Source organism: Hyperolius riggenbachi, chromosome 6 (assembly GCF_040937935.1).
Source record: "Hyperolius riggenbachi isolate aHypRig1 chromosome 6, aHypRig1.pri, whole genome shotgun sequence".
Taxonomy (NCBI): Eukaryota; Metazoa; Chordata; class Amphibia; order Anura; family Hyperoliidae; genus Hyperolius; species Hyperolius riggenbachi.
The window spans coordinates 220,002,545-220,014,703 of record NC_090651.1 but is presented as its reverse complement, the minus strand read 5'-3'; the positions used below and the strand labels follow the sequence as shown (position 1 = coordinate 220,014,703).

The window sequence follows — 12,159 nt, the reverse complement described above, 5'->3', positions numbered from 1 at the left end:
CCGGAGCGTCTTATAGTCCGAAAAATACGGTACTAATTTTTCCGAGTTATATCTGTACACCAGACTGACAGTAAGACTATTTTATTTCTTTTGCTCATCTCTTCTTCTCCTAATAACACACAAAGGTGTGATGCCATGCATTAAGTGAAGCATACAGTACATAGAAGTATGCTTCACAGCAACTGTAAAGCATGTCAATCAGTAAATGCATAACCTGCTCCGTGCCATTCTGACGGAATACATTGCGCTGTGCTGGTGTGATTGTACCATTGCAAAATAATTGCATAGCAATGTGATTATATTGTCCCTTGCACTGCTCTGTAACAGATGCAGTGTGAAAGGGCCTAAATTTCAAAACCCCAACAAACTGGGGACACGCAGCATGAAGCAACAGGTACATGAAAAGGGCCACTCCAGCATCTTTTTTGCTCATCTCCAGTGTATTGCTTGAATTCATTGCTGCGATATAAATATATGTAACATGTAGTTCTGTCTTTGGATCCAATTCACACAACTTCTTATAAATAACTTATAAAATACGTTTCACCTAATTAATAAAAATAACCTTTCAGCACATTTACAAGCAAAATAATCACTCACAGCGAGAGAGAGAGAGATCTATATAGATGCATTGCTATGCAATTGTATTGCAATGGCACAATCACACCGGCACAGCGCAACGAATTCCGTCGGAATGGCGCGGAGCGCGTTATCTATTTACTGATCTACATGCTTTACAGTTGCTGTATGTGTGGGTGTGTAAATAAAAAAAAAATTATATATATATATATATATATATATATATATATATATATATATATATATATATATATATATATATGAAAAGTTATATTGAAATGAAGTTAATCATTTCACAGGAGACCAGGGTTCGAATCTCGGCTCTGCCTGTTCAGTAAGCCTGCACCTATTCAGTAGGAGACCTTTGGCAAGTCTCCCTTACACTGCTACTGCCAATAGAGCGCGCCCTAGTGGCTGCTGCTCTGCTCTGGCGCTTTGAGTCCGCAAGGAGAAAAGCGCAATATAAATGTTATTTGTCTTGTCTCTTGTCTTGTCTAATCATGAATACACTTGCTTTGAGTTGTTATTATTTGTATTATTATATCTTTTAATTTTCTTTGCTCTTTTAGATCTTAAAAATGTAACAGATAAGGTGAAAATAAATTTAAATAAACAAAAAAAAAAGTGTGAATCTTCCCCATTAAAGGAAAGGTTTGATGGTTTTTAATCATTTTTTTTTTTTGCCGCCTTTTTTGTCTATACCATTATGTAGATGATTTATACAAACATTGGCCTCAATTCACTAAGCTTTATCGAATGTTTGATAATTTACCTCATGAGTAAAATCTAATTTTGAATTCACGAACGTGTTATACATGTATTGAACATTTTATCGATAAAACATTTGATAAATCTAGAACACCTTAGTGCATTCAAAATTAGATTTTACCCATGAGGTAAATTATCAAACGTTTGATAAAGCTTAGTGAATTGAGACCAATAATTGTTTCAGATAATCTGTTACACTAGTCATGTACTGAGAGGAGTATGGATTGAATGCCATATTTATATCCTTTCAAACAATGTTAATTGCCTGGCAGACCTGATGATCCTCAGTCTAGAGGTATAAGCCAATGAGCTGGGCAAGTGAGATGCTCTGACTATCAGGCAAGCAATGCTCATTCTATAAACGGAAATAAATATTGTAGGCTCCATATTATTAAATTGTTAGTCTTGCAATTGGAGATGAGGCTTGCAGTGTGCCTTTTATCTCTAGATGAATGCATCAAGCCGCGTGTCTAATTGTACAATCAATTATACTTTGAATGGATATTTTAGGTAGGCCTTCATATTACATAGAAGTGGTAAGATTGAATTGTTAATGGGCACCTTTAGGCATGTCCTATAACAGGACCATTCTTTCCCTGCAGGTCCTATATCGTGTGTAAAGAAGACTCGTTCTTTGCAGCACCCCACCTGTGTGTGTCAGCAGCCCTGTCACTTCCGCCTATCCTCGCTACTGGATGTCCATATTGCTTTGGTCAGCAGCACTGGTCTTGTGTATTTTTCCTATACCATGCAGGAAGAGAGGATTTGAAGCCCTCTGTATAGCAGAAACATGTAACTTCAACATGTATTAAGAGGTGCAATTATAGATTTATGGTATGGGGTGAATGTATGCTTTATGTAAGCACTTTTGCAATATTAAGCTTTTGTGAATCTTGTGCTGTCCTCGTTGAAGCAGCTTTAAATAAAGTTTTCCACCAACTGACCCATGGTTGTTACTTTTCTTAGAATCCTTATACTTCTGCGGTCTTTTGTGTATTATCACCCCAACTTCTTCACCTTCATTACTAACTCTAATCTCCCCATACTGTTATCCCTTATACTAAACCTCCTAATAAACCTCATAATTTCCCGCCTTGACTACTGCAATGCCCTGCTGTCTGGTCTCCTATGACCCGAAAAGCCCCACTGCAGTCCATCATTATCCACTGCTCCCATCGCTCCACCATGGCGGATCCCCTCCTTGAATCCCTCCACTGGCTTCCTATCCAGTCCAGAATCCGATTCAAGATACTGTGTCTGACCTACAAATCTGTCCACAAAACCTGTCCAACCTACATTTCCGATCTTACTCAGAGGTACACACCTAGCCGCTCACTCCGCTCTTCCAATGAACTTCACCTAACCCCCCCCCCCCCCGCATCACCCAGTCCCATGCACGCCTCCAGGACTTCTCAAGAGCTGCTCCAACACTATGGAACTCCCTACCTCCACCCATTAAGGCAGCCCCCTCCTTCAACATCTTCAAGAAAGCCCTCAAAACTCACCTTTTCACTCTGGCTTACTACCCCTCACAGGTGCTCTAAACCCACAGCTGAACTCTGGTCTCCTACCTCTCATGTCCCTACCTCTCCCTTTAGATTGTAAGCCTTTGGGCAGGGTCCTCCTCCTTTTGTGTCCAACCTGATCATGCACCTCCATTACTGTACACCCATGCTAGGCATCTGAGTGAACCTAACTTGCCTAATCTCCATGCTCCCATCCAGTAACTGACTAAGCATTACCTTGTACTCATACTGTGCTGCATGATCTGATGTTTCTTGTATTCAGGTATTGTCATTTTGCTGTATGTCACCCCTAAATATTGTATGTATCCCTATTTATTGTCCAGCGCTGCGTAATATGTTGGCGCTTTATAAATACAACAAATAAATAAATAATAGTGCCTGCAGAAATTTCAGCTATGTGCTAGCCCAAGCGCCCTGTAAAACCAACAGCAGTTGCTTGAGTATATATAATATCCAAGCCCCAGCGCCTGTGGCATGTTGACTACTGCTAAAGGATGCACAATAAAAACAATATCTGGTGTGTGGCTACGTTGGCTACGTAGTAAAGTGCTGATGACTGCAGAACATTGGTGACTGCTAGCAAGGCTCAAAGATTACCACTTTCAATAGATGGGCGCTAATGGGTAGTAATTAGAAGGGGCGCTGTAATAAAAAGAGACACTAATGAGAGACCTTTTAATAGAGGAGGCTCTGGTAAAAGACATTAGAATGAGAGGCGGTGTTACTAACAATGAAGAAAATGTTAATGGGTTCATTATAATGAAGGTATTAATATGGACTGAGGAGACATGATGAGAAGGGGGATGAACTGAGTACACAGAGGTGGTTCTGCAAAAAAAAATAGTGTTTCTGCTCTACTGAATATTGCACAATATGCTGTATATGTAACATCAGTTTAGCCACACCCCTTTTCCTCAGCCCTTTTGGCCATGCCCTCTCTTTGCCGCAGCACGTTTTGCATACTACTTACCCTCGCCTTGGATTTGTGTCCCATTTTCTCAGCTTTAAATGTCAGGAAGTATAGTTCCATCACTGTTTCACTTACTCTGTGCTTATGACTCATGTCATGTCAAGTGTGACTTCAATGTACTTAGTAAGAACATTTACCACATTTGTAGACATTTTTGCATTAATATTTTTATTTCCAAATTTATTAGGAAAACATTTTTTTTTTATTTTTTTCTTACAAAAATTATACCAATTTAACCTCCCTGGCGTTCTATTAAAATCGCCAGGGAGGCTGCGGGAGGGTTTTTTTTAAATTAAAAAAAAAGTATTTCATGCAGCCAACTGAAAGTTGGCTGCATGAAAGCCCACTAGAGGGCGCTCCGGAAGCGTACTTTCGATCGCCTCCGGCAATCGAAAGTAACAAGATAGGCCGCAATGAGCGGCCTATCTTGTTTCGCTTTCCTCGTCGCCATGGCGACGAGCGGAGTGACGTCATGGACGTCAGTCGACGTCCTGACGTCAGAGCCGCCCGATCCAGCCCCTAGCGCCGGCCGGAACTGTTTGTTCCGGCTGCGCTGGGCTCGGGCGGCTGGGGGGACCCTCTTTCGCCGCTGCACGCGGCGGATCGCCGCGGAGCGGCGGCGATCGGGCAGCACACGCGGCTGGCAAAGTGCCGGCTGCGTGTGCTGCTTTTTACAAAATTGAAATCGGCCCAGCAGGGCCTGAGCGGCGACCTCCGGCGGCATACCCCGAGCTCAGCTCGGGATTACCGCCAAGGAGGTTAAAGAGCTAATGAATACTTAATAAATAAAAAAGTAAATATCCCACCTATGGCTAGGTCAAGGATTGTTGAAAACACAATATATCTATGGAAGTTAGCCTTTAATGTACAAGGACAAATTAGGCTTTATATGTGTAAATTAAATCTTATTTTGTCATCTACAGTAAATGGATGCAGCTATTTTTGCAGAAAGACACATTGATAAAAGAAACCATGATATCACAGGATCCTATTATACTAATAGTCTGCATTCTTAGTGATATGTTCTGCTTGACAAGATGGCTGCCCCATTATCTGTAGGCCACAGACATATTTTTAAGGGAAACTAAAAGACCACTCAGGGAAAATTAATATCAGTGTTTTAAGAAGGAAGTACAATTACATGGAAAAAAGTATTAATGACATGCAGATATAATATGATAATATTGTCTGTACATGTTACTAATTAATATTTCCACAGAGCATAGTTTAGCTAATACATATTTTACAAATAAAGTGCCTTTCAAATGTTTAAATAATGTCACAAAAGCTTAATTGAACAAATATTTTCAAGAAAAAAAAAATTTAAAATATTGGCAAGCACCATCTCAAAAGGATAATACTGTCACTGGACACCAAAAAAATGGCTGCCAACCACGCCTCAGCTGACAGAGTAAGACATTCTGGGACTGAAGTTCCAAAGCAGCTGTGGAGCTATAGGCTATAAGCCTGTCCTATATATTGTTTGCAATTATAGACACTAGGCCTCATTTTTCAGCATCTGAAAGAAATGTGTGTTGATCATTATGTAGTCGGATTTTGGCCCTCATAGGCACTAGGCCCTGCCCCACTAGTGCAGTAGTCATGTGCTAAAAGTCAATGACATCATCCACGTTTGTTTCCCTTGTGATGTTTTTAAAGAACATCAGTTGAGGGAAAGTAGTAGAACTAGAACAAATGGCAGACATTGTCTACAATTGTGAATTCTAGTGGCCAAATTGGAAAAGCCAAAGTAAGCGTTAAAAGATGTGTATGATCATCGCCACACAGGATTCCACAGGGGTCATATGATTATTGCTATGGTCTTTCCATTGAGTGTCTCTAGTGATGTTCCTGTGGAACATAACAAAAGAACGAGACATTACCTGGAAGGAATGTTTAGCAAATATAGGCTCTTGCAACCATCTAAAATAACTCTGTATAGACCCTAAAAATGTTAATTCTGGACATTATGCCCAATGAGAAAAAACAGATCTGGCCTATATTAACCACCTGAGATTATCATCATATTCTAACAGTAGAGGTTAGAAAAATAAATTGGCTACTGCACACAGCCTATTTCTTTTCGAGCCTTGGCCAAAAGAGGCACCAAATCCTTCGTAAAAACATTACACAATAGGATTCACTTACTTAAACCCGTCTAGCAGCATCCTTAAGGAAGTGATGGGATGCAGTCATTCAGCTACTAGCTCAATGTTGGAGACTCAAACGAGTCATAATGCTTTCTTATACACACATGTATCGATGAATAAGATTTCATTTTGGTCACATACAGAAGCTTTTCAAAAAAGGCTAGCTCCACAAAAGACCCGCATATCAATGTTACTAACTTTTCAACCAGGTAAGTAAACTCAGTCAATTACTTTTGTGCTAAGTTACAAGATGGCTGCAGTGACATAGTGGCAGGAATTAGCAGGTGAAGCAGGGAAATAATGTAAGAAACTTAAAATGGAATGAAGTGCATACATTTCTCTCTTGAAAGTGAGGCATATCCGCTTGTTAATGTTACATCTTCTGATGTCTAGGTCCGCTTTTTACTTACATTTCCTGGCATTTTATGCCATGACTAGTTTTCTCTTCAGAGTTTCATTTCAAAACTCTTTATTGCTCAAAGTGCAAATATAATCGTTCTGAAAGTCTCAAGGGAACACTTATTCGAAACGTCTTTGAAATAATCCAGTTATTCCACCGTTTTAACAAACCTATGATACACGAGCACTAGGAGAAGCTCCTCTGGAAGTGTCCTCATAGGATATGGCGTTCTTCCATATGCACCATCTCAAACTCCACAAGCGTTTGCACAGTTAATGCAGTCTTATGTACAGGTTCTTCCATTATAGCTGGCACGCTTGCTTTTCTTCCTAGTCTTCAAACTTCACTACAAACGCAAATAAACATGTGTCATTATGTAGATACAATAACATTTGTAAAGCATTTTTTCCCCAAAGTCTCAAAGTTGCAGGGTGGATTGAGGAAATACTGGTATGTAAGTGTTCATAAATGCCACACTAAACAGGTGGCTACATTTTACTCTGGGAGAAATGCACAATTACTTGTAAATGTATTTTACGTGATAGATAACAAAGGCCACACTGGATGTATACACCTACTTAAAGTAAAAAAACAAACAAAAAAAACTATATAGACTTATTATTTAGCAGGTATATTGCTGTTAAATATTTTGTAATATAGTGTAAAAGAATAACCTTTTTCTATGTGCAGCAAGTTATACTTTTCTAGACAGTTAAGTTCATTACAAAGTATTACAGACACTGCTTATTTGCAGATATGATGATTTGTACCCTTTGGTAAACAGCACATTCAGATCTCCCTTAGACCCAGTTCACAGTGGCAGTTAAAACGGTTTAGCGGACCATACCGGAATGGATCCTATGTTAACCAATGGATCTGTTTGGTACGTTCAGCCAAATGGGCTGTAAGTTTGGGGAGGGAGGGATTTTTGGGGGGATCGACAGAACAGATGGTCATGGATCGAAAAATTGATACCTATTATAAACAATCCATTTCACAGATTCATTTTAACACATCTGTTTTTTGATCCATCCAGTGTGAACAGTGAACAGTACCACCTCTGTAATTAGGTTACTTGCTTGGGCAGCTAAACAAAGCTTGTAACATAATTCTTCTGTGCCATCTTCTACCAGTGTCCCTCATGCTACTTTGTTTGAGAGTACAATCCAGTTATTATGACCCCCAGTTCTTTCTGTGAGTATTACAACAGTAATAAAGCTAAAGTAAGTGCATTTATCTGACTACTAGTGATGGACAAACATTGTTTGCAATCTTTTCAGCGAAAGTTTGCGAACTAACAGTTCACGGTGATCCCCAATGACATTAATGGAAGGCAAACTTCAAAAACCTTCAGGGCATATTTGCAGCCACAATTTATTTTTGTAAAAGGTGTCAAAACTTGGATCAGCTAATGTCGGCGTAGCACCGGACACCGCCATAGGCCGTAATGAGAATTACAGCTATAGCAACACTCAAGCTGGAGCTCAAATTAGAAAAAAAAAACAAGTTAATTCGGCACCATATCTTGCAAGAACCGATGCCGAATTACGTGTCCCTCTCCCCCCTAAGTTGCAACAACTTGGAGGCGGAATAGTATTTAACACAGGCCAGAGTTTCAGCAAAAGCAGTCTTTTGGCTTCAAACTGCGGGCAGATTTGCCCCTGCCAATTTTACATGTACGTGTCAAAATTGTCAAAAAACCCTGGCAGTGGCATGGCAGAGGGGAATCGACAGCAAAATTTTCCTCCAAAAATATATTTTAAGCAGAGGCTTGTTTTAATATGAAAAAGCGTAAAATAGCTGCTTGCTGAGTGTGGGCCTAAAATGCTTAATTGGTTGTCCTGCCCCACCTGACATGGGTGAAGGGACAAATAATGGCTACAAGTTAAAGTATAGGGCAAACGCACACTTTGTGTAAGGTGCACAGTACATGCGAACAACGAATGTTTGCTGGTGAATGTGTTCATCCATCACTATTGACTACTGCCTCCACTTTGTAATTTCAGTGTAAACTGAAAAGGAAATCTCAATGAATAATTTACACACTGAATTCATACTTTCAGCACTAGAATCTCAAAGCAAAGTAGGATACCGAGGTGTTAATGCATTAAATATCAAAGTTCATTCTAAAATATGAGGAATTATCCTTTAAGCCAGGTGTAAATAAGAGCAAAAGTAAATAAATGATTTAAGGGTAGACACTTACGAGGCTGTCAAAGTTGAATTCAGGAGCAAAGTGGTTCTTATTCTGTACAACTGGGCCAGGGTAAGTTTCCTGTGCTGTGAAGACTGTGGATCTGACATTGTTCTCTTGGCACAGCCAGAAGCACTGACATCATCCATTTCCCTGTCAGTGTCCTCACAGCACTGTTCGGGGAAGGAACTACTGTAAATGTGGGATTCAGGGTCTAGCTCAAACTCCGGTAAAGAGTCAAGCTGGTCTGACAGTGGGTCTGTTAACTTGTCATGATCTTTGCAAAAACCAGTCTCTACTGAATCAGAGAGGTCGGAAGAACTGCTGCTGCAGCTACTTAGGTTGACTACTTGTCTCCTGGCGCAGTCTGATTGAGACCTGGGTTTTACAAGCTCCTCAGCATTTTTCAATGTATGTTCTACAAGACTAGTTCTTTTGGCAGAATGCCGACCTGACTGATTGTTATGGCCATCACAGTCCAGAAAGTGTTCCGGTCTTGGTGAAATAAAAAGCTCACATAAACTTTTACTCTGTGAAAGTTGACTTTCATCCTCAGTGTGATTGGTAGGGCTGACTGATATTAGATGAAGCAGATTAGCTTCTGACTTGGACTTCAAGACCTTGGTTTTGCATGGCAACAACTGAACTGGGGTTCGTCGTTTGAGTTTGGGAGAAGAATTGGAGCGTTGCGAACTGACAGATTCCCGCTCTTCTGCCAGTTCTTGCTGCTGTCTTTCCACAAATTCCTCTAGTGATGTTGGAGAAAGTGTCCCATAAGCACTGTCAATAGAAGATGATCTACATCCATTCGGCTCCAGTTTTAGGTAGTTGGATTCCACTACTGGGCTTTGATCCGGCGTCTCCATAGTTTCATACATATCCCTAGTGGGTGTTACTGAGGATGCAGTTGTGCTGATTGATGTCTCATCGGACTGGGAGCTGAAGGGGCCTTGTTCGGTCTCGGGAGAAGAGAGGTCTTCACAGGCATCAACCACCACTACAGATATAGTTTCTGTTGAGCTGTCTGATGGGCTGCAAACACAATTTATTATAATTAGCCAATTAAAAAACTCAATAACATATGAAGAGCAACATAGCTACCACTATAGACAACCAGTAGCAATTTATGTGAGATCCATTAGAAAAAAAAGGTTTTGCAATTTTTTACTTTTCACAAGTATACAGTAATATCAACTTCTTAATGTTTTAGGACAGGGATGTCAAACTCAAATACAAAGTGGGCCGAAGTTGAACATTGGGACCAAGTCGCAGGCAAACCTTAATGTCTAGTGGCTTCCTCCCTTCCTTTTTAAAGTTCCCTGGTGTCTAACCCCCCCCCCCCCTCCCTCCATACAGCTCCCTGGTGTTTATTGCCGCCCCTCCGATATACAGTTCTCTTGTGTCTAGTGCCCATCTCCCTCCCCTATAGAGTTCCCTGGTTTCTAGTGGCCCCTCCCTCCCCATATAGCTTCCCTGGTGATCTAGAGCTTCACCTCCAATATAGTTTCCCTGGTTGTCTAGAGTGCATGAAGTATAAGTGGGGAAACCACTTGGGAGCCAGACTTGATGACTCTACAGGCCATGTAGGTTCATGTATGTTTCAGGACATGAACCGCCCCATCTTCATCCAGCCTCTGCCCCAATCACTACCAGACAGAAAGCATTATACATCAGATAATGTGTGCAATTTATATTTGTGGGGCCTCATCCTGTTACTATATAAAGGCTGCTAACAGCACAGATAAGAGGTTTTACCTCTGTGTCATCCTATCCGACATATCTGTGCTGCTTCTGCGTAGAATAGTTGGTGAGCTGGCTGCAGAGGTTCCACTTTCCAAATCTTCCTCCTCTTCCCGAAGATGAGATCCTTGATGCTGGCTCTGCACATGCTCTTGCCGCAACTTTTGCAAGAGGTTCTTAAAAATAAAACAAAAGCTTTAAGTGGTACACAATATTATAGAGTATTAGAATATTACACTAACACAATGAACACTACTATTAATCAAGCCATGGCCAGAATCATCTAAGCAGTTTAGCATGGTTACTCATTTAGGTGACAGCTTTGTGACACATGCACAGGACAAGATGTCAGCAGAACCTTCAAGAAGTGGTATTTTAATCTATAGTTAAGATACAGCTAAGGTTAGTGTTTGTGAGTAAAAGTTAATGTGTGCATTATGGATAGGTTTATTTGCAGCACCCAGGTTTTTCTTTACTCTGAAAGATTAAGAGCATGATGACCTCTATGAATTAAGAAAAATGATTTCAGAAATTATATCAGATACTATGCTTTGTATGTCTTTTTTTGATTGTAAGCTTGCAGGGACAGGGCTCTCTCACACTTTGTGTCTTTCAGTTTCTTACATATTTATTCATCATGTTACATTTGTAACTAATTACTGCCTTCAAGTTCTGTATTTTGTACTGGTCTGTATTATGTACCCCATATTTACTTTCTTACTTTACACTGCACTACAGAATATGCTGTAAAGTACTGATGTAATGTGTATTTATGGCCACTTGTCACTAGGGGGCAATATGAGAAAATAGCAGAGGACTTCTGCTTTCAGTTTCTATATCATATGCTATACAATAGCTTAGCAGCTAGAGATGGGAAGTTCGGATCTTTTCAATGATCCGGATGATTCGAATCGGATCATTGAAAAGATCCGGATCTTTGATCCAAATCTCGGATCATTTTACTACCGGGGTGAAATGAATAGCAGGACAGGTCTTTCCCTGCTGTGGACAGGAGAAGGGGAGGGGGGTGGACACACAGAGAAGGGGAGAAGATGGACAGAGGGCAGGGAGTGGACAGAGAAGGGAGAAGGGACGAGCAGAGAGCAGAAATGTTTGCTTGCACACAATACCCACATGCTGCAATCATATACTTTACATGTATTTCACCTATATGCTCATCTGTGTACTTTGAATGCAAACGTCGCACAGTGAAAGAAAGCATTCCCCAAAGATAAGTGCAGCTGTTTAGAGCGAGTGCAGGAGGATCATATTGCCCTGCAATCACAGTGCCTGCAAAGTTACTGAGCTGTGCTGAGCTGAGCTGAGCCAAAAGCTTCCAATGTGTTCACTGTGCACAACTACGGAACAGACAGCCTATAATCAGCAGCACGTTATAGCCAGTATGTGTGCTCTACACATATCTGGCAGTGGCACCCATGTCCCCTCTCTCATCTACCTGTGTCCCTGCAAGGCTGCCTCCCCTTCAACAGAGCGATCCATCTCTGCTCTGCTTCCCGCTGCCCGCTGAGAGGGGGCGTGTCGCTCCTGACCCTGCCCCTTTTGCGGTCCGAATCACTCATTTTGATGATTCGGATGATTCGACTCACAAAATAGATTCGGATCAAAGATCCGAATCGTTCATGATCCGGACAACACTATTAGCAGCTTCAAATGAATTATTTGGTTTGAGATAAGTGCACTGCTTTTGACTTCAGTGAACAGTACTCCTGCTGTAAACACTTCTGAATTCATCCTGCTGCTTTTGTCAATCATCAATCAAGAGAAGACTTCACCAGAGTGAATACAAAGGCTTCACTACAAGATGTAAACCA

The 12,159-nt window shown here is 40.9% G+C and overlaps 2 protein-coding genes across 10 annotated transcripts in view; one reads left to right on the top strand and one right to left on the bottom strand.

The window, feature by feature from the left end:
- Positions 1-2,290, top strand: part of LOC137521324 (isocitrate dehydrogenase [NAD] subunit gamma, mitochondrial-like) — a 44,749-nt gene extending 42,459 nt beyond the window's left edge. Inside the window, exon 13 of the mRNA XM_068240441.1 lies at positions 1,950-2,290. The gene's annotated coding sequence lies outside the window, so the exon portion shown is untranslated. The remainder of the gene's footprint in view (positions 1-1,949) is intronic.
- Positions 2,291-4,333: 2,043 nt separating this feature from the next.
- Positions 4,334-12,159, bottom strand: part of PLEKHG5 (pleckstrin homology and RhoGEF domain containing G5) — a 533,554-nt gene continuing 525,728 nt past the window's right edge. For 5 of the 9 annotated variants that reach the window (XM_068240438.1, XM_068240440.1, XM_068240436.1 and 2 more), the window contains exons 20-22: positions 10,343-10,503; positions 8,600-9,619; positions 4,335-6,739 (exon numbers count right to left, since the gene is read on the bottom strand). In XM_068240438.1, the coding sequence (XP_068096539.1) occupies positions 6,730-6,739; positions 8,600-9,619; positions 10,343-10,503 (1,191 nt within the window). In that variant the 3' untranslated portion in view covers positions 4,335-6,729. Of the gene's footprint in view, positions 6,740-8,599; positions 9,620-10,342; positions 10,504-12,159 lie in introns of all 9 variants that reach the window. The other 4 variants (XM_068240431.1, XM_068240432.1, XM_068240434.1 and 1 more) reach the window with 1 other exon arrangement.